At 40.9% G+C, this 22,681-nt stretch overlaps 2 protein-coding genes across 2 annotated transcripts in view; one reads left to right on the forward strand and one right to left on the reverse strand.

The window, feature by feature from the left end:
- LOC135088782 (neuronal acetylcholine receptor subunit alpha-10-like) overlaps positions 1–11,955 on the forward strand; it is a 139,255-nt gene extending 127,300 nt beyond the window's left edge. The window contains 2 exon segments of the mRNA XM_063983806.1: positions 5,149–5,325; positions 11,422–11,955. Coding sequence (XP_063839876.1) covers positions 5,149–5,247 — 99 coding nt within the window. The 3' untranslated portion in view covers positions 5,248–5,325; positions 11,422–11,955.
- Positions 11,956–17,513: 5,558 nt separating this feature from the next.
- LOC135088783 (macrophage mannose receptor 1-like) overlaps positions 17,514–22,681 on the reverse strand; it is a 34,665-nt gene continuing 29,497 nt past the window's right edge. Inside the window, exons 35-43 of the mRNA XM_063983807.1 lie at positions 22,061–22,170; positions 21,312–21,446; positions 20,641–20,818; positions 20,299–20,425; positions 20,082–20,203; positions 19,345–19,506; positions 18,968–19,039; positions 18,487–18,645; positions 17,514–18,178 (exon numbers count right to left, since the gene is read on the reverse strand). Coding sequence (XP_063839877.1) covers positions 18,096–18,178; positions 18,487–18,645; positions 18,968–19,039; positions 19,345–19,506; positions 20,082–20,203; positions 20,299–20,425; positions 20,641–20,818; positions 21,312–21,446; positions 22,061–22,170 — 1,148 coding nt within the window. The 3' untranslated portion in view covers positions 17,514–18,095. The remainder of the gene's footprint in view (positions 18,179–18,486; positions 18,646–18,967; positions 19,040–19,344; positions 19,507–20,081; positions 20,204–20,298; positions 20,426–20,640; positions 20,819–21,311; positions 21,447–22,060; positions 22,171–22,681) is intronic.

A 22,681-nucleotide genomic window follows, 5' to 3' on the forward strand; every position in this document is an offset into this window, starting at 1 on the left:
ATTCTGAATACAAAAAATTTTACTTTCCCGACATATAAAGAAAACGGATTCCTCGTCGTATAAAGGAAATAATTTTTCAAATCCACCAGCTGACTCGCATTAAATATGAAAACACGAGCTGCTACACTAAATTTTATTGAATGTTACTACTTCGCATATGCTTCTTATATTTTTTAAGTCTTAAATAAAATACGAAAGCGATGCAAAAAAAAAAAACTAAAATTAATAAAGTGACGAATCTGTTATTTTCCGAGAAACAAAAACGGAGCTAGATTAGATTCTATTATGTATTACAATTCGTTATACTTTTCTAATAATAAATTAAATATCAAAACAATGAAAACTCTTATAATAATAGAAAAGAAAAACAGTAATATGGCATTGAAATAGTTTGTTTTTCCCCTATCTTCAGCACCTCCCCCTCCTCCTCCTGTTCCCTTGCCCTCTGTCCTCTACGAAAGGAAGTCAAGGAAAACAGATGAAGGAAGGAAAACACAGTGAAAGGAGGGGAAAAAAGACGGAAATATGAGAGACAGGAAATAAAAGAAAGATATATAAAGGAAGGGGAAACGAAGGAAAAATGAATGAAGAAAGAGGAAAAATGAAAGAAAAGGAAGAAGGTAAGTAAAGAAGGGAGGAAACTCAGGTGAAGAAAGAAAAGGAAAAAAACTAGAGATGAGAAAAGGAAACGAGTATAAAAGAAAGTAGACAGGGGAAAAGGAAGAAAAAGTGAATTATGGAAGGAGGAAAGGTGAGAGAGGGAAAAAAAGAGAAGAAAATTGAAAGAAAAGGAAAAGGATGAGTGGAAGCGAGAAATAAAGTGGATGAGGAAAGATAGAAAAGATGGAATAAGGAAAGAAGGAAAAAAAGAAAGTAAAGAAAAGGTGAGTGAGAGAAAGGGCAAGGAAGGAAAAAAAGGAAAAGAAACAAAGATGAGGAAATGTTGATGAAGAAACTAAACAGATTTCTCAATCCTACTCCTTCTTCTCTTCCTCTTTCCTCTTTTCTTTTAATCTCCTCCTCCTCCTCCTCTTCTTCTTCTTAATTGAAAAAAAGACTTTATAATCCATCTAAATATTCTGTCTAATCGCCAATCTGTTTATTTTATTTTCCTCTTATCTCCTCCTCTTCTCTCTCCTCCTCCTCCTCTTCCTCCTCTTCCTCTTCCTCCTTGTCCTCCTCAACAACTAAGATATTAACGTTTCTTTGCTTCTTCCTCCTCCTCCTTCCTCTCCTCCATCTTCTGTTTCCTCTTCTCATTCTTCTCTCTCTCTCTTCCCCTGCATCAGAATTCACATGGAAATATTATGAGATTTGCAACCCCCAAGGGAGTTAGTTAAGTCATCCGTAAAATTAAACAATATTTGACATGAAAAGAAAACGAAATGGACAAACACACACACACACACACACACACACACACACACACACACACACACACACACACACATATAAACACACATATGCATCAGAGAGAGAGAGAGAGAGAGAGAGAGAGAGAGAGAGAGAGAGAGAGAGAGAGAGAGAGAGAGAGAGAGAGAGAGATTTACATTCCTCTCCTTCCTCACCTCTTACAATTCCCGCTTCAATTTTGCTCTCAGACAAAACTGGAATATTCCTGCCTTGCTTCAAATCACCGCCTTGCCTACCCACTCTTCAAGGGACCAAGAATTTCATATATCCCAGATGTCCTCTCTCTCTCTCTCTCTCTCTCTCTCTCTCTCTCTCTCTCTCTCTCTCTCTCTCTCTCTCTCTCTCTCTGCTTTATCTTCATTGTCTCCTCTTTCTACAGTCTTCTATCAGCTCCATGCGTATTCTCTCTCTCTCTCTCTCTCTCTCTCTCTCTCTCTCTCTCTCTCTCTCTCTCTCTCTCTCTCTCTCTCTCTCTCTCTCTCTCTCTCTAATCGCCTGCCATCCTCATCACCATCCCGCCGTTCCATCTCACTCTGTCATCTCTCTCTCTCTCCTCTCGTTCGCCTTACAATCTGCTCGTTCCCTCGCTCTCAACGGCGCGGCAGGTGCTCCCGGCCTCCCCCAGCTGGACAGTTGCTGGAGTCCTTATGGCTGACTACGGGAGACGAAGTGGACGGAGAGGGAAGGAGGGAGGGAGTCAATAGAAGTTCATTAAGAAAGTCTTTCCCTGAGATTAGCTAAGGTTCACGATGTCAAAGTTGATATTGTTGTTGTTCTTGTTATTATTACTTATTATTAGTGTGTGTGTGTGTGTGTGTGTGTGTGTGTGTGTGTGTGTGTGTGTGTGTGTGTGTGTGTGTGTGTGTGTGTGTGTGTGTGTGTGTGTGTGTGTGTGTGTGTGTGTGTGTGTGTGTGTGTGTGTGTGTGTGTGGAAAGACAAAACAAAGAATGTCTGATAACGCGTATGAGAGAGAGAGAGAGAGAGAGAGAGAGAGAGAGAGAGAGAGAGAGAGAGAGAGAGAGAGAGAGAGAGAGAGAGAGAGAGAGAGAGAGAGAGAGAAATGGAGGAAGATTGGAAAAAGACGAATGATACCATAGTTTATTCATGGAGGAGGAGGAGGAGGAGGAGGAGGAGGAGGAGGAGGAGGAGAAAGACGAGGAGGTCAAGGGAAAGGGTGAGGTCGAAGAGAATCAGGTAAAGGAAGAGATAAAAGAGAGTAAATGAAAAGAAAATAAGGAAATGAAAGACGGGGGGAGGAGGAGGAGGAGGAGGAGGAGGAACACAAAGAATTACAAACGATTACAAAGAATTACAAGTAGCATAGACATTTTATTTCTTCACTATGTTGTTTTCTACATTACATTAGTTACTAGTTAAAGAAGACTTCTCCCCACCCACCCACCCATCCCTACAAATAGAAAAATTAAAGACAAATAATAAAAAATACGAGACTGAAAAATAAAATAATAAGATGATGCTGATGATAATAATAATAATAGTAGTAGTAGTAGTAGTAGTAGTAGTAGTAGTAGTAGTAGTAGTAGTAGTAATAAACGTTTATGACCACAACGAGAGAGAGAGAGAGAGAGAGAGAGAGAGAGAGAGAGAGAGAGAGAGAGAGAGAGAGAGTGTGTGTAGAACGTCTTATAATGAAACTCACACTGTCAATCTCTCTCTCTCACTCTCTCACTCACTCACTCAATCACTCGCTCACTCCCCGAAGCGTGCAGGAGAGCGGCGGGAGATCCTTTCACCACTCGCACACCTCACGTCGTTAACAATATCCTGCACTCCCACGCTCCTGCACCCTCCGCCTCCCCTCACTCTTGCCAGGAGATGCCACAAAGAACACGAAAATAAAATGAATAAAAACTGGATGAAAATAAATCTATAACAACAACAACAACAATATCAAATCTCTCTTTGTAAAATATAGACGATTGGAATCCATAACCAGTTCCTTCATAAAGTATTGACTCCCTCCTTCTTTCCTTCATCTTTATTCCTTCGCAAAGTATTAAGGCTGATAATGTAACGCCCTTCTATCCTATACCATAAATAAAGGATAAACTTCCGCAAATAATATAAACTCTTAAAGTCTCCAAATGAAAAGAGTATCAAGGAAAAGATGGCTGAATGTAAGGAAAACACGAGTATAACCCAATTCCCTGGTGCTGAAAAATAAAATATATCAAATGCCAGTTCTTTCTAAACGCTAAAAAGTTCCCCTTAAAATTACGAGTCGAAATTATGTAAGGAAAACACGAAAGCATAATCCAATTCCCTGGTACAGAAAAATAAAATTTAAAAAAATCAAATGCCAGTTCTTTCTAAACGCTAAAAAGTTCCCCTTAAACTTACGAGTCATAAAGTTAATGAAAGGTTGGAGATATAAACACATGTAAGTCTTCCCTAAATTTGCAACAGAAAACGAGGCTAAGTATAGTATCGGTTTCCCTCTTGCCACTGATAATAGCAATCCTTTGAGCACCGCGGCACAGATTTCATTGCATTCTGGAGGTTATTAGAGAATTGCATCAAGTTGAGAATTATACTTTTCATTATCAAAGGGTTACGTTACCCACTTACCCAACACAAATGTATCTTAACCCTTTCACTCCTGTTTCCTTGATTACTAATCCCTCTAAGATATCTTTACTTCTTCTACACCCACTTCCAATCATTATCTGGGTAGAAATTGCGAAATATATTCTTTTTAATCCCCTTCTTTCCTGTACAAGTTTATAAAGGTTCTTTGCATTGCTTCCAGCGCTTTTAATTGTTTCATATTGCAGTTAAAGGGTTTAACACACACGACTAACCATGGAGGGATGTTATCAAGATTTGAAGGCTGTCCGTAGCATAGAATTAAGTATTTTTTTAATTAAACAAAACATAAGGATACCTATTGCATATCATTCTTGCATTCCACCAATAACAGAACAATTAATACAAGAAAATATACAGATAAACAGGAAAAGACGGATGAAGAAATATTAATGAAGGGAATGAAAACAAGACAAAGAAAAATATTGTCCCTTGCTTCGTGTTTGTGTAATTTGAACATCTCTCGTCAAAAGCTGTATGACTTATTCCGGCTCGCCTTTAACCTTTTGTCTAAGTCTTCTTTTTCTTTCAACAACTGGAGTTTATATTCTAGATTTTCTCTCACCTAGTTTTTTTTTTTTTTTCCCTCAGCAGGCGTTGTTAGTATTCCATAGATTCCAACTCGCTGTAACTTTTTTTCCCTCCTCAAACAGTGGCGTTAATATTTCATAGTGTTTATTGTTCTTTTCGAAAAATAGCGTTAGTATTCGAGGGATTTATACTTTTGTTTATTTTTTTTTTCCTCAGCAGGTGGAATAAGTGTTTCGTCTATCCCTATTTATCTGGCAATACTATATGAAAGATTCCTACTTCTCTTTTTCCTCAACAGGTGGCGTTAGCGCTTGGCAGATTTCTACTTTTCTCCTTTTTTTCCTCTACAGGTGGTGATTGTGCCTGATAATTTCCTTCTTATATTTTTCCTCAAAAGTTGGCGTTAGTGCTTTAATCTCTCTCTCTCTCTCTCTCTCTCTCTCTCTCTCTCTCTCTCTCTCTCTCTCTCTCTCTCTCTCTCTCTCTCTCTCTCTCTCTCTCTCTTAAAAGATGGTGACAGTATTTGACAGTCCAACTTCTTTCTTCACCAGATAGAAATGATGTTTAACAGATTCAAACTCCTCTTCCCCCAACAGGTGGCGTTAGTGTTTGACAGGTTCCTCCTCGCCTGCTTCCTGCTCTCCACTGTCATCGCCACCACCACCATCCTCTTCTCCTCACCTCATGGTCCCTGACGCCCCCCAGCCGCCGCCCACCCGAGTCCCCGTCAGTAGCAATCCCCAGGGGCAGCCAGGAAGCAACCACTCCCCCAGGTACGTGTATTAAGTGTATTATTCACTCTAACTTGGCGAGTAAGCCCCTCCCCTCTCGTGTGATTTGGTGCATGTCATTGGTTGTTTTGCGGGGAAGGGGCGTGATTGGCTGAGGCAGGAGGGATGCGCTGGTTCATTTGGTCGGATTTGTAAAGGTTTCGATCCCTTATTTAATTAAAGGGAAAGGTTTCTGGGAGTATTAAGTGGAAGGGAATATTACGAGATAGAGAGAGAGAGAGAGAGAGAGAGAGAGAGAGAGAGAGAGAGAGAGAGAGAGAGAGAGAGAGAGAGAGAGAGAGAGAGCAAATCATCAGAATCTACTCAGTCAATATCCTCTAGTCCATAGCTGTAACCTATTTCTCTCTCTCTCTCTCTCTCTCTCTCTCTCTCTCTCTCTCTCTCTCTCTCTCTCTCTCTCTCACAAAGGCCTCCAGATCAAGCCCTCTGTCCACTCTCTCTTTTGTTCCTCTCTCGCCAAAGACTCAGCTGGATTCCTCTCTCACTATCACACACACACACACACACACACACACACACACACACACACACACACACACACACACACACACACACACACACACACACACACACACGCACACAGACATTCTTTCCTTTATTTGCCACCCTCTCTGTCCTTTTGTTCCTTCATATCTTTTTTTTTTTTGTTCTCTCTCTCTCTCTCTCTCTCTCTCTCTCTCTCTCTCTCTCTCTCTCTCTCTCTCTCTCTCTCTCTCTCTCTCTCTCTCTCTCTCTCTCTTTCCTTTCTTCTATTCTTCTATTCTTCATTCCTCGGTCCTTGTGTCCCTTGTTATTTATATTTTGTTTACTGTCGTTCTTTCTTTTCTTCCGTATAGTTTTTTGTTATTTATGTATTTAATTTCAGCTAATTCTTTTCTTGCTTCTTCCTCTCTCTCTCTCTCTCTCTCTCTCTCTCTCTCTCTCTCTCTCTCTCTCTCTCTCTCTCTCTCTCTCTCTCTCTCTCTCTCTGTCTTATTCTTTATTTTTCATGTACAGTTTTCTACTATTTATGTTATCTCATCTTTAATGTACTTCTTGCTTCCTTTTCTCGTTTATTTATTTATTTTTTTAATATGGTTTTGTTATGTATTTAATTTTTACCCTAGTTCTTTCTTTTTTTCCTTTCTTCGCTTTCTTTTTTGGTTCTTTTTCACGTTTATAATTTATGTAGCGTCTCCAATCTGTTTCAATTAATTTCCTTGTATTTCTTTTTTTTTCAGTCGCTTCCTGTTCTGTTGTCTCCCACGTTTCTTACTTCCTGTATTCTTAGATTCGTCCTTTTTTTTATGATCCCCCAAGATTTTCTCCTTCCTTTTCCTCTCGTTAAAAAAAAAAATCCTCTACGTAAAAAACATTTCTTTTCTTCCTTTCCTCTTCATAAAAAAATACTTCTCTTTATTCTAAATCAAAAACCTGTATTTCTTCTGCCTCTTCTTTCATTCCACTTAAAGAAAGCACTAATTTGTCTTTCCTCTAAATAAAAAAATACATTTCTTCTTTTCCTCTCCATGGAAAACAAAACTACTCTTTTCTTTCTTCTAAATCAAAAAACACTCCATCTCTTCCTTTTCCTCCCTCCCCAAACGCTCCTTTCTCTCCTCCAGCCCCCAACATCCGCCCACCTTTCCTCTCCATCAAAAAACTCTTCTTCCTCTTCCTCCTCCTCCTCCTCCTCCTCCTCCTCCCCAGCGGGTCAGTCACGCACCGAGGCTTCCATTCCCGGTCATCATTTTGCAGGCAGGAGTCAGTCAGGAATTCCCAAAGAGCGCAAGTGATGAGGCTTCGCATAGAGTGATTGAGGTACTGGCGCGCTCTCTCTCTCTCTCTCTCTCTCTCTCTCTCTCTCTCTCTCTCTCTCTCTCTCTCTCTCTCTCTCTCTCTCTCTCTCTCTCTCTTATGTATCTATTTGCCAATCCATTTATCTGTATGTTTAATTATCTATCTATCTATCTATCCATGTACGTGTGTGAGTGTTTGTAAAAGGAATAAAAGATTAAAGTTACTTATTTTTTTCGTCTTTTTCTTACTGTACTGATGCAATAATATAACAAACAACTCTCTCTCTCTCTCTCTCTCTCTCTCTCTCTCTCTCTCTCTCTCTCTCTCTCTCTCTCTCTCTCTCTCTCTCTCTCTCTCTCTCTCTCTCTCTCCTTTCTTTACGGCACGGACTAGAAAGTGATAAACAAAGTTAGTCCTTCAAACTTTTCCTTCCTTCTTTCTTTCTCTTTTCTTTTCTCTTTTTTTGCCTCATATCATTTTTCATTTATACTCTCTTTAAAGGATGGCGTGAAAATAATAATAAAAAAAATCACCGAGGGAAGGCACGCACCCACTCCCCGGGTAATATGTTGTCCTGCGTGCAAAGTGAAATTTTCCTTGCCCTGTAGTGAAGAAGCCAAGCCCGTGTACAGAAACACTTAGCTCTCTCAACATGACTATTCTCAAAGGCCCCAGAGATGGTTAGCCGGGTTGTCGAGAGTGTTTCTCTTGTTAAGCGTGTAGAAATCTTGGTGATATGTCACTAGAAGCAAAAAAAACAGCTTTAAAAAACAGTGCAACTTCAACTAAAGGCTTTTGAAAGCAGTGGAGATGCTGCGCAGAAATTTAAGTACTGGCAATGAAAGTGGAATGTGGAACTAAACTTTTGTAGTGTAATAAAAAAATAGTTTGAGTGGATGAATTTGACAATACAGGAATAATTGAACGAGAGACCGGGTTTGTGCGGGTACTGCCAATGACAAGGAAAGAGAAATTAGAGAAATTAAACTTGTGTAGTGTAACAGGATAACAACAATGAATAAGTGTATGACCTTACAATACAGAAGGATAAGATGATGATAAAAAGAGTGAAGGGCTGCACTTAAAATATAAAAGTGAATGAGGATCTGAGCTTAACAATACAAAGGTGTGAATGAAGACGTACAATAAAGAAAATTAAAGACGTGCTGTACTTACAATAAAAATGTGAGTGAGGAGATAAACTTATAATGAAAAAAATAAATAAATGAGGGAATACTTATCATAATGGTGAACGAAGAGCAGCACTTGGAATTTAAAATGCGAATAAAGACTTGCAACTTTCAACTTCCAATAAAAAAAAAAGAAAAAGAAAAATTTACAATAAAGTGAGAGAAGACTTAAATTTACAAAAAAAAAAAAGAAGGAGAAAAACAAACTTACAATAAAGTGAATGAAGAAACTGTTTACCTTCCTTTTAAAAGTGAAAAAAATAAAACACACAAAAAATAAATAAATAATAAAGACTTAAAATGAAACTAAACGAGTGTAACCTTACCACCATTAGAGAGAGAGAGAGAGAGAGAGAGAGAGAGAGAGAGAGAGAGAGAGAGAGAGAGAGAGAGAGAGAGAGAGAGAGAGAGAGAGAGAGAGAATCTAAAAATATAATATATGATAAACTTCGTGCATGAAAATTAATATCAAACCAGTGGGAGACGAGGAAGAAGACGAGGAGGAGGAGGAGGAAGAGGAGGAAGAGGAGGAGGAGGAGGAGGAAGATATATTGCGACTCACGGCAGCTCCTCTCTAATATTTCCACGCTCCAATAACCTGCGTAATATTTTGGATAATCAGCGAAGTAGAGCATTCAGCGCCAACGCATCACTCTCTCTTCCTCCTCCTCCTCCTCCTCCTCCTCCTGCAGTGCGATTCAAGTTAAATATAAGCGCAAATCCAGCAACGCGATTTAAATAATTCCGCCAAGTATTTACATGTCGCCAACTCGAAAAGCGTTGGTATTCCATGAGGAGGAGGAGGAGGAGGAGGAGGAGGAGGAGGAGGAGGAGGAGGAGGAGAATGGTAGAATAGGATACTTGACTTAACATGCCAACGAGTGTCCTAGGACGAGGTAACCAAGAAGAGGAAGAAGAACAAGAACAAGAACAAGAACAAGAACAAGAAGAACAAGAAGAAGAATAAGAAAAGAAGAAAGAGGAGAAGAAAGAGGAGGAGAGCAAGAAAAAGGTGAAAAGAAGAAGAAGAAGAAGAAGAAGAAGAAGAATAAGAAGAAACAAGAAAATGAAGACGAAGAAAATGAGGAGATGATAATGCAGGAAAGGTGGAGATGGAGATAATAATAATGATGATGATGATAATACATTAGATTAAAAATAAATAAAGATAGAAGGAAAACTTAAAATAAAGGAAACAACGATTTTTTTTTATTTTGACCTGTTTTTACTTGTGTGTGTGTGTGTGTGTGTGTGTGTGTGTGTGTGTGTGTGTGTGTGTGTGTGTGTGTGTGTGTGTGTGTGTGTGTGTGTGTGTGTGTGTGTGTGTGTGTGTGTGTGTGTGTGTGTGTGTGTGTGTGTGTGTGTGTCCGTACCGAGAGAAAGTAATTAAAATATGCTTGACATGAAATGATTACTTTATAATTAATCGCTCCCCGTTCGTTCCTTCCCTCGTGCACAGCATACATACTTACAGCTTAAAACATACTTAAAACTTTGTGTCAGCTCCTCAAACCAACTTTCCCATCCCTTGACGTGCCTCAAGAATCTGAGACATACACACACACACACACACACACACACACACACACACACACACACACACACACACACACACACACACACACACACACACACACACACATTGAAAGATTGCCATAATTCTTCGTTATTTTTGTTATAAGCTGCATTACAGTTAATATACAAAGTACCTTAAGTTTGTATGTTTGGTCCATTAAAAATATACAGTAAAGCCATTGACCAGCAGAGGCAGGAATCACCAGAAAAATTACTAGTCCTTAATGTATTATATTTGTAAGCGTGGGGAGATGCGCTGGAAGGCAGCTGATCACCATACAGGCAAAAACTACTGGGAAAATTGTGGGTTTCCTCAAAAGGAGAGGTAATGAAAATACGTGGAAATTAAAGAATTTATTGTAATGTGCATGGAATTTCACTTGGAAATACTCTTTTATTGAATGATGTTTCCTGGAAGTGAAGTTGTCATCTGCAGCAGGAAAAATAATATATATGATTTTTTTTTTTTTTTTTCAATGATAATTCTGAATAAAGTTCGAGCCAGAAACACGCTACCTGAGGAACTCATAATTTTCTCTGTGTTTTGTGCCTGTGTGTAGACCAATTCCCTTATAGTAAATTTTTCCATGCACCAAACATATTACTTCAAGGATTCCCATGACTTCCCCACTGGTATTTGCCTGCATGCTGAGTAACTGCTTAATAACACGTCTTTCCACGCGCCTATATACCCTAGCGAATTCTACAATTTCACGCATACCACAACAAGAGAGGAGAAGAAAAACAAAACATTAACCTGCCACATGCAAATATTTTCCATAAAGTTTGTCTACTTAAAATCTCGTGCATTATCCTGGTCGTGTTTACCGAAACTGCATCTGGAAAACTGGAAACAACAACATTATCAATAAAACATATTAAAACCTGCGGGATTTCGGCTAGAAGAGCGGTAACCCCACAGATTTAAGCTTCCGAGGTGAACCGTACACGCACTCGAATACACTTTAATAAGAAACCGAATTTATTCTGATCCCAAATAGACAGAACCAAAATATTATCCCCGCTTAAATATTCATACTTTCCCTGACCCGATAATATCTTTGGCGCTGCGGAAAATTTTCTCGTGCTGTGTGTGTGTGTGTGTGTGTGTGTGTGTGTGTGTGTGTGTGTGTGTGTGTGTGTGTGTGTGATCGTGAAACAGACAGCAATCAAACAACATGCCTCAGGAATTTTCACTTTTCTTGTGTGTGTGTGTGTGTGTGTGTGTGTGTGTGTGTGTGTGTGTGTGTGGGTGGGTGGGTGTGTGTGTGGGTGATCGTGAAACAGGACAGCAATCAAACAACATGCCTCAGGAATTTTCACTTTTCTTGTGTGTGTGTGTGTGTGTGTGTGTGTGTGTGTGTGTGTGTGTTCTAAACATTTCTCACATTCAAAATACACACATACGACTCTATATGAATGAACAGAACCAATATTCACAGTTGAAATATGTCTAAAAAACTCTCTCTCTCTCTCTCTCTCTCTCTCTCTCTCTCTCTCTCTCTCTCTCTCTCTCTCTCTCTCTCTCTCTCAGATGACAGAAGGGCGAGACAAGATATTGAGAGAGACGCACCACCACCACCACTACCACCACCGGAACAAGAGGATCCTCAACCACCACCACCACCACCAAGAACACGAAGACGAAGCCACAGCCACCTAGATCTTTCGAACGCCTCCAGGACCGTGTTCGTTGTAATTACCGTTTTAGGACTGAGGAGGTTAATTTTGTTTAGTATGAAAGGATGGAAGAATAAAGAGCACATGATTAAGTACTACTAGACTGCGTGGTGGGAGTGGACAGAACGTTTGAATATGTGTAAATCTTGTTATTCTTTTCATTATTGTAATAGTTTTGCTGTGAGAACGTGTAATCATTGTCTTTATTGTTATTATTATTATTATTATTATTATTATTATTATTATTATTATCATTATTATTATTAGTCATCGTCATCATCATTATTGTCAGTCACGCATTCTCTCTCTCTCTCTCTCTCTCTCTCTCTCTCTCTCTCTCTCTCTCTCTCTCTCTCTCTCTCTCTCTCTCTCTCTCTCTCTCTCTCTCTCTCTCTCTCTCAATAAACATGAAGAAGCAACACACACACACACACACACACACACACACACACACACACACACACACGAGTTCAAAGATGCCATAATTATTTTCTCTTCCCCGGGTGACTGAAATGTTATGCGGTGTCGCTTCAAAAATTCAACTGATATAAGAGAGAGAGAGAGAGAGAGAGAGAGAGAGAGAGAGAGAGAGAGAGAGGAGAGAGAGAGAGGAGAGAGAGAGGAGAGAGAGAGAGAGAGATTAATTACTAATGGTCTGGGAATGCGAAGGACACACAACACATAATTACATAATACACATCAAACAAAGAATTCTCTCTCTCTCTCTCTCTCTCTCTCTCTCTCTCTCTCTCTCTCTCTCTCTCTCTCTCTCTCTCTCTCTCTCTCTCTCTCTCTCTCTCTCTCTCTCTCTCTCGCACAAGAAGCAGAAATGTCATATATTTTTCTCCACAACAATTAAAAAAAAAAAGCACAGATCAAAAATAAACAAGTAAATAAATAAACAAATAAATATTTGGGGTGGCTATTTCATGTATGTAAGTGTGTCTGTCTGTTTGTCTGTCTGTCTGTCTGTCTGTGCCTGTCTGTCTGTTCGTCTGTCTGTATCGTGAAGTGTTTGACAATGGTATATATTTTTACAATAAACTACCCTGTATTAATCTGTTCTTTAATTTTATGCCTGCAAATATTTAGACTCATTTCAAGGTGAGATATTAAGGACAGGTATTTTATTTTGTTTTATTTTATTACGTAAATTTAATTGTTATAGAAAAGATACTTGTGTGTGTGTGTGTGTGTGTGTGTGTGTGTGTGTGTGTGTGTATGCAAAAGATAAAGAACAAGCGTTTCGAATACAATCCTACGTACGTACACAGAAAAATACGCAGGCGTACATCAATACCTAAACACACACACACACACACACACACACACACACACACACACACACACACACACACACACACACACACACACAATAAATAAAGAAAAAACACACACCCTGCATCAAACATAGAATTTTAACCTTTACAGAGAGAGAGAGAGAGAGAGAGAGAGAGAGAGAGAGAGAGAGAGAGAGAGAGAGAGAGAGAGAGAGAGAGAGAGAGAGAGAGAGAGAGACATTGCTCACTCTCACCTCTGTTTACCTTTTCGGACACAGCAAACACTCATGCAAAATACTCGAAAACACGAACAGCTGTCGAAATGATGACTAACTAGGAGGAGGAGGAGGAGGAGGAGGAGGAGGAGGAGGAGGAGGAGGAGGAGGAGGAGGAGGACAAAGAGGTAGCAGCAGCAGCAACGGCGACAGTAGCAGTAGTGGTAGTAGACGTTGATATAGAAAAGTAGCACTAGCAGCAACAGTAGTAGTAGTAGTAGTAGTAGTAGTAGTAGTAGTAGTAGTAGTAGTAGTAGTAGTAGTAGTAGTAGTAGTAGTAATAGTAGTAGTAGTAGTAGCACCATCACCATCACGAGCAGGAGCAGCAGCGGGAGAGGAGTTGGTGGGAGATAAATGTAGCATACGGGGAGGAAGCTGGAGGCAGAGTAGGAGGAAGCGTAGAAGGTCAGGCAGGTCACAAGGGACTTAGGAGGGAGCGGCGCTGGGGGAGGAAGGGCATGTGTTGTCAAATAAAATGGTAACACGAGGCAGTGGTGTTGAAAGTAATAGGATGTGTGATGCTGACTTTAATCGGATGAGAGAATTCTAGTGCGTTTTGTGTCTTTACTCAAACGTGCATCCTTTCATGCCTTGCAGTTACATATACAGGAGACGTACGTGTGTGTGTGTGTGTGTGTGTGTGTAGTTTAACGTTACATGCATTAGTTCAAATACTTCATACAAAAGACCAATTCTAACTGCACACATATCACGGAGACAAACTGCTGCAGAGAGAAATTAAGTTATAAATAAATGCATGTAAAAGCAAATGCAATTCTTCAGAAAGTTATTTACGAATTAATTAAGGGGCCATTAATATTAATCCATTTGTGGTAAATAATATACTAAGCTATGTTTTTCGGTACTAAAAATGAGTGTTTGTGTTTACGCGTCACTGGTCACAGTAAACAACACGTACACACAACACACACGTAGCACTGCTTTAGTACCATTGGCAACACTGACACATGCGAGGCTGTTTTCAGTGTTAGTTCTGCTTGCAAAGGTGTCACGGGCAGGTATTGGAATTCTTTTAAGTTGAGGTATTGTAATTGAGTTAAATGGAGATGCGAATTTAAAAAGAACAAGAAAACGGTAAGAAGGCATAAGGTCTACATGTGGTTTTTCTTGTATAATGCCGCAAACAAATTACTCGTATCGGTTTTCCGTTTCACTTAACATGCCTGACCGTGAAGCTCTGTCATCTTATGTTTTTGCACTAACAGCCTGCCACGTAAATATATTCAAGTCATCTTTCACCAGATTTGAACATATGAACTATGTATACTGTATAGTTAAAACGCACCTCTCCCTATTCCATGTACTCCATGTGAAAAATATATGAAAGTACGTTTATAATAAAAGTAGGCAAGATAATATTGATGAGTGGTAAGGCAACATCTCTACTATCTACTCAACACAGGCTGGGACATAGGGAACACTCACCGAGCCTCTAGACTGGGACGTAGGGAACACTCACCGGGCCTCTGAAGAATGCGAGCCTTGATGGCCAGACGCTGGGTTATCTTGGACACAAGCAGAAAAGTTTTTTTCACTCACTCCCACTCTACATAATGTTTTCTCTCAAAGTTCTTTGATCTGCTGGTTACCTCCTTACAAATGACAAATCTAGACTTTCAGCAACTCAATGACTTAACCCTTTCACAGAAGGGTAATTGTTTTTTTTCTAATGGGCTATAAAATTATTTAATACACTGCTGTAAAACAAGAATAGGAGGTTAATTCTGTCCTTACAAACAGGCTACAAAAGTATTTAATACACTGGTATAAGAATGAGAAAATGAAGTTAATTTTGTCTTTACCTATAGGCTACAGAACTATTAATACGCTGTGGTACAAATATAAGCGTTTAAAAGCTGCCGTGAATTATGTGAAATGAGTTGCGTCAGAGGTTAGGCTTGACAGAAAATAACGCAAAGGAAATGAGTTAGGAAGGTTACTCAACTGCCGGTGGTGACTGCATCCTGCACGGCCACTGCTTGGTACGTACACCACCCTCACTTGCTCTCCCGTCACCATCCACCGCCATCAGTATACAGTCGCTATCCACATTCCTCCTCCCGTCACTGCCATCACTTTACTCGTGCTGTTCACCTTCCTTCTTCCGTCACCGCCATCCATTATCACATCACAGCTGCTATCCACATTCCTTTCCCTGTCACCTTCATCACGTCACTCTTATCGCCGTCCAACTTCCCTCTCCCGTCACCGCCACCCACCACATCACATCACCCGTGCTGTGGCTCACCATCCCTCTCTTGTCACCGTCATCCACCACCATCACTATTATTGTTTCTCTGTCCTCGCTTCCACACTCACCCCTAAAACACGTGGAAGTTTTAAGGCACATTTTCTAATCTTTGCCCTCTCGTTCTCTGTGTCGCTCTGTCCACTATCAACAATAATGATAATGGAGTAGAGTTTCATTTTCCAGCGATTCTGAGTAATTTCCTCTCACTTCTAATACATTTACGAACATATTTTCCTTGTACATGATCTCTCGTACATTCCATAACGCTCCACGCCGCCAGCATCGAGAGGAATGAGAGAATCTATCTGGTTAACACTATCTTTGTCACAGTAAGTACTTTTCTCGATGTGCTTTCTCCTGTGCCTCACTCCTTGTCTTCAGTGAGAAAGCTAGAGACTTAATTTTCTTGGTCAACACTGAAAAAGAACACCAAATGGTCCACTTCTCTCTGCTCACCTCACCCAGCTTCCCTCTGCGTCTGGTAACTCACCAGGCCTCAAACCAATTTGAACCCAACAGAGATGCCAACATGTCCGAGTGAGTATTGGTTTAAAAATTTTCCCGTATGTAACCGAGTGAATAACCCATTTAAGGATGTGCCCCTATCTAATGTTAATGTACACAGGACTAATTCAAACCACATATCTTAGCGTTAAGTAAGTTAGGGGGAGTTTTCTGTCTCGGGTTCTTTTGCCCGAGACACGCTTACAAACCACGAGTCAGCTGTTCGAAGCGGAGAGCGAGAGAAGTCTATTGTTGCACGCTCTCTCTCTCTCTCTCTCTCTCTCTCTCTCTCTCTCTCTCTCTCTCTCTGTTATACACGGATCCAAGTATTTCCATATACTTTTGAAAAACCAAGGTCATGACTTTCTGAGGAGCTCTGGGATATTACTACTACTACTATTACTGTAATGACCCATACATAGATCACCCACAATCCCCGTGACACTGTAGCATAAATTCGGCTGCAGCAAAACTTCTGCCTGTCACCTTCTACCTGACGCAGGCTGTTGTTTTCCCGTGATTGATTAAACACCCTTGAAACTAAGCCTTGATGACCTGCCCCACCTGGTCCATCCCTCCCCATTCCCATGATCAGTGGAAGGATCAGTGCGTACCCCTTTCCTTTTCGCAACCACCATCACCAGCCTCTCTCCTCTTAATCCCTTCCAATACTTCTTCCACCTTCCCAGTTCCTTCCATCCGGCCCACCACCACCGTTACCACCACCACCTCCTCCTCTATTTTTTAATTAGTATTTCCGCTATTACCTCCTCCAATCCCCTTATCTTCCTCCCTCCTACATTTCCCTCTCTTCCTCCTCCACCTCCACTATCCTCCACCACTACCACCATCACCACCTCCTCTTCTCTACATCCCCTCTCCTTTTCCCCACCCCCACCTCTACCTTGAGCCTCCATACCAATTCCTCAGTATATCAATGTTCTGTTTTGTGGCTGTGCTCTTGTTTAAGTTAACACAAGCGAGTCCAGCCTGGTTTGAGGAGATAAAGTACTTATGATATAAACTGATATATAAAAATAATAAAATATTCTTGTATACATAACTATTTCAGCGTTTTATTTCAACAAGTTTCAAGAGATTCGTGGATGATGCTAATATTTTCAAGTGGGTTTGTAGAATTCCAGTGATAGTATAACAAGAATTCTGCGTCATCAGTAGGTAAAAACAGCCACAAGCAGAGCACCTGACTGATACGTGGTCTTTGGAAACAGTCCTGGTGAAAGAATGATTTTTAAAGAACACTGGTCTTCGTGTTGGATCCTCAAGTAATCCCTTTCCCCTCCACTCACTATCTGCAGGGAACATTCATCCCATGTGAGTTTCTTAATTAATGCTGCAAATTTTTACCTGTCTTGTATGTATTGATATCAAGACACGGTATGTTATGTGGACTACAAATGAATATATATTTGCCTATAATTAGTATTGGGATTGTTACATATAGTTTTATATTTCAGGTTTAATTAATTAGTCTAAAAATTGCTGCGGTCAATAAACTATGTCTGTCTATCCATCTAGTGTATCTATCTGGATTCTTCAGGAAATGGAGATATGGACCTTATTCTTACTTCAGGTTATCATTAGAAACTCGTCACACTGAACGATAATGTTTTATTGAGAAAGAACTTAAAATTAACGTTTGATCACAACCACACACAGATTCCTGATTGGTTGTCAAGCGATAATGTAATGAAGAAGTGAGTGTGTGATTACTGTGACGTAATACAACAAAACTATGATAAATACATAACAATGAAAACCACCTACCTGCGCACACACACACACACACACACACACACACACACACACACACACACACATACACACACATCACTATCCCATTACTTTTAACTTGAAATCGTAAACTTGAAGACAGACAAAATATAAAAATCTTGACAACTCATCTCTCGTTTTCTGCGAACTGCATACCTGAAGAAAGAAGGGAGGACGAGGAGGTAGAAAAGAGAACGACAGAGAGAGAGGACAACTGATAACTGCGTGTGAGAGAACAGAATACAGGAACAATTGAGCAATGAACGACTAATTGACTGATGGAAAAAGGCTCAGCAACAAAGAAACCATTTAGTGAAGAGGAAAAGATGGAAATTGTAACAGATCATGAAAGAACTAAAATTGATGTTAAAATAGTATTAGTGTTGAAACTAATGTTAACTATCTAAGCTTCACTTCCTCCTCCATCTGAAACATTGATGACAGACACACCCCCAGCATTCTCCGCCGGCCTCTCCGTGGTGTTGTCTGGAAGGTTAGTGGTGTTAGTAGTAGTAGTAGTAGTAGTAGTAGATGTTATTATCAACTATTTTACTACCAAGGCAGTTAGTAGTAGAGTAGTAGTAATGACAGTAGTAGTAGTAGCAGTAATAATAGTAGTAGTAGTAGTAATAGTAGTAGTAGCAGATGTTATTATGTCTTTCCTACACATGAATAAGCACAAGGGAGTCTAAGAAGCCAGGAATCCTACACGTGGCAGTCCCTGTATGAAACAAAACAGCAGAACGCATCTCAATCACTTCTCTACCCCACAAAACACAGACGATCCACCTCACCTGGACTGTAAGCGATGTTCTCGAAGCTGAGCCGCTGGTTGGACCCTCTCAGTCTCTTGGGGTTCTTCTGCACGTAGGTAAAGCCCACGAAGCCCATTGCTGCCACCACGAAGAGCACGGCGATGACGATACCCGCTATGCCGCCCCCGCTCAGCTTACCTGCAGCCAATCAGTCATTCAGTCTTCGCTTCATAATACACAATAAGCTGTACACACACTCAAAATATCGTTACACATTTAGCACGAAACAAACTAACACGAGCGACGGATCCATCGATAACAGGCTAGTCATGTTGGTATCCCTGCTTGTGTTAATACAGCTGCATCTGCATGAATTAAGTGAGCGTCACTCGTATATGAAGCAATAGGATTTTAGTTGCCAGAGTAACGCTTCATGAAATAGGAGGAACCTTAGTCGAACTTGTAGGACCAATGTAACGGCACTCTCTCTCTCTCTCTCTCTCTCTCTCTCTCTCCTTACCTGAGCTTCCACCACCGCCTCCTGGCTTCTTGGTCGTGGTGTGTACTGGCGGGATGTCTGTTGGTTCCTGAACTGAAATAATGAAAAGAAAACAGGACATAAATACGTTTGTCTGCCTCGGCCGTGTTATTCCTGGGTACGTGATCTCTCTCTCTCTCTCTCTCTCTCTCTCTCTCTCTCTCTCTCTCTCTCTCTCTCTCTCTCTCATCCATCCTTCTTTTTTCCGTCTTTCATCTTCACTTCCTCCTCTTCGTTCAGTTTTATCTCTCAAACTCACACATTGACTGGCTCTCTCTCTCTCTCTCTCTCTCTCTCTCTCTCTCTCTCTCTCTCTCTCTCTCTCTCTCTCTCTCTCTCTCTCTCTCTCTCTCTCTCACTTTTGGGGGTTTTGCAGACGTAATAGCGCGACACTAAGCAATCCACGTCGTTCCATCGGCCGGTCTTCACCACCGCTTCTGTGCACTTCTCCCCGTGGCTGTTCGGTTCATCCTTCATCCAGTACACGAAGTCTAGACCGGTGCCATCCGTCCATTTCTCGCCTGAGCAATGGAATGGAGAGTTTGAAGTATAGAGATAACAACTGACTAAGTGGTACATCCTAAGTAGGGCAAAGTGTTGAGGTAGTCATGTTGATTTTCGTTGTGCAGTCTGTTCAACCCTGTAGCGGCACGCCCGAACACTTTTTTATTGTGAACTGAAGATTGGGTGCCACAAAAATAAGAGAGAAAAAAACTAAATTACCACTACAAAAACAAAAAGTGTAGTGAGAGAGTTCTAGTGTTATTAATCTAGTTTTATTTTTATCCTTTCTCGGTAGCTCAGATTAGATAGATAGACAGACAGATAGATAAGGCTGGAAAGCAATCAAGCAAAGTAAACGTGTCCTCAGTGCTATGATTCAAGGACTTTGAAGAGGTGCTGCAGCTGCCAACATCTATTTCAGTCAGTTCCTTGTTTGAGTGTCTCCACAACGCCCACTGAGTCTTGCCCGCTGTAGCTCCAATGAAGCCGATCAGAAAAGGCTTATTACATCACTCTATGTACACTCTATGTACAAAAGATCTCTCAACAGGATTATAAAGCAGCCGTTTCTTCAACTTTCTAGATGACTTACCATTCTCCGATTCAAGAAGGCCGATCCAGAAGGGTTCATTATGGTCCTGCATGTGAAGCCTTATCAGTTTCATTTCATCATTTGAATGTACGGAGGCGAGGTTTGCGTTCTCCTGCATGCAGCTGTGGGGGGAAGGGAAGCATGAGTGAGCAGCAAGGAATGAGGCGATGGTGTCCTGTGTGAGTTAAGATTACGGAACAAGCGTGGCGTTACGTACATCATGTTGGCTTCGGACCACTTCTGGGTTTCGTTGGAAAATAAGTAACAGTACCCGCCATTGAGGTCCACCCAGCGGTTGTTGGGGCAGATGCCGGTGACAGGCAGGTCCGGAGTGGGCACCGTCTCTGTAAAGTCATGCCTCACATTACCTTCACCGGATCTCAGTTGATGAAAGCACTTGTGGAACCTATTAGTGATACACTTTGCTACCTTTCGTCCCCATTACGAACTAACTAATACCAAAGTCACTTACGAAAGTTTTAGCAGCGGCAAAACTTCGCAAAATTCATAAATATTGCACTTCATACTCACAATCTGCCATGCATGACGCTACACTCACCGTTAGTGTATTTACACATGAAGGTGTAGGACTGGTCGCACGACTTGGTGTACCAGCTGCCGTGAGTCATGTTCATAATGACACAGCTGTGCTTCACTGGGTTGCCTATTGGCTCCTGATCTCCCCAGTTACTGTAGATCATCGGCCACCCGTCGGACCATTCATACGTGTCAAGGTTCTGGGGGAGACATCGGAGATAGCTAGATTCTGGCTAGACGAAGCCGACCTGGAGGGCAAGGCTGAAGGAACCAGTGTTCTTGATTAAACCAGAAAGCCTTTTGAGAGTGAGTTAATAATCATGGCACTAAATACAAATCCTGTACAAAAATATACTTTATTTACTTTTCAAGGTGACTTTTTGAATGCACGCAAGAACCTGATTCGACGCCAAGCTGGCGGTATGAGGCATTACTTCAAGAGCATCTGGCACAAGCTTATTCTCTCATCATGGCTGTTTTTAAAAGCCACAGAAATGATAAGCCGGGTTCTCAAGAGTGTTTCTCCTATTAACAATGTTAATATACCACTAGATCTTGTTAATAGATCCGTATAGCTTCAACAAGAGCCTTTTGAATATAATGGAGGTGCAGATGTGGAAATGATTCAGAACATGGTCCTATTGACCATGCAAGAGGAACAGGGCGACACAAGCCGAGCCTCCTGTGCTTTACCTTCTTGTTGTTGAGTCCCAGCCAGAAGCTGCTGAAGGCATTCTCCTGCCCCGCCGCCCACACAAAGCTGTCCTCGGCCAAAGTCTCAATGGAAACCAGATGGGCGTTCTCCCCCGTGCAGGTCGCCTCCGCTTCCTGTAGGAGTTTAATTGAATTGTGTCGACGTACTATTGGGAAAACTGTAAGCTGGTGTAAGGAATGCATGGAAAAAGAAAAAGAAACTGAAAACTGTGAACTATTTTAACAGCATAGGAAAGTGTTGATCCTCAGGTAAAAGAAAAGTCGCACAGACACACACAGACACACACACACATACAGAGTTTTGCGCCTCCATCACTCAAACTTAATTAAACCAGGTTAGAGTTTCCTCAATAGTAAATACATACTCGTATCTTACCTAACCTAACTTAACCCAAGCACAGAAACGCCTCACTGTTTGGCACCAAGGACCTAATAATTGTGCTTCTCGTTTCTTCTTTTCTTTTCCCTCATTTCTTCTTTATTCGTTTTTCCTCGCTACGTTTGGTTTCTTAATATATTCTGTAATTCATTTCTTATTCATTTCACTGTTCCACTACGTATGTATGATTAGGAGGACCTGCGTGAAGACTGAAATAAATAACTAAGTAGCATATTCATCCATCCATTTATCTATTTATTTATCTATTTGTTCATCCATCCACCTATCCATCTATCTATCTACCAATCCCATCTCTCAGTCCGCTACAGCAGCCTATTCCTCTCCTCACCTCCCACGTCTTGGCATCAGTGACCGCCCTGTAGCACTCCCCGTTGTAGGCTACGTACTTCTCGTGGGGCGCGGGGCAGTTCACGGTGTGGTGGTCGGGCAGGCTGGGATCTGAGGTGTGACAGGTGAGCATGTAAATGTCGTGCTTCTCTTTTCTATTCTCCTTTCCTTTTTTTTTTTTTCTTTAGGTAATAAGAGCATAAGAACGTAACATAAGAAACATACGCACCTGTTTTCACTATCATCCCTATCCATAAATTTGTTTAATCTTATTTTATAGTCACTTAATGCAATGTCACAACACATTGACCTGTGTTACTGTCACCTGTGTACGTGAGTGAGTACCTTGAGGGACAGGTGAATGAGTAGTACTTTTACCTGTGTTATTGTTACCTGTGTGTGTGAATGAGTATCTTGAGGGACAGGTAAATATGTAGTACTTTCACCTGTGTTATTGTTACCTGTGTGTGTGAATGAATACCTTGAGGGACAGGTAAATATGCAGTGCCTTCACTTATGTTACTGTTACTGTTGCGTGAATAGTTATCTTGGTGTAGATTAAGAGAATAAGAACACCACAATGCAAGAAGAGTAAACTAGTAAACCTAATCTAATATTTATT

This window comes from Scylla paramamosain, chromosome 31 (genome assembly GCF_035594125.1).
Source record: "Scylla paramamosain isolate STU-SP2022 chromosome 31, ASM3559412v1, whole genome shotgun sequence".
In the NCBI taxonomy this organism is placed as follows: Eukaryota; Metazoa; Arthropoda; class Malacostraca; order Decapoda; family Portunidae; genus Scylla; species Scylla paramamosain.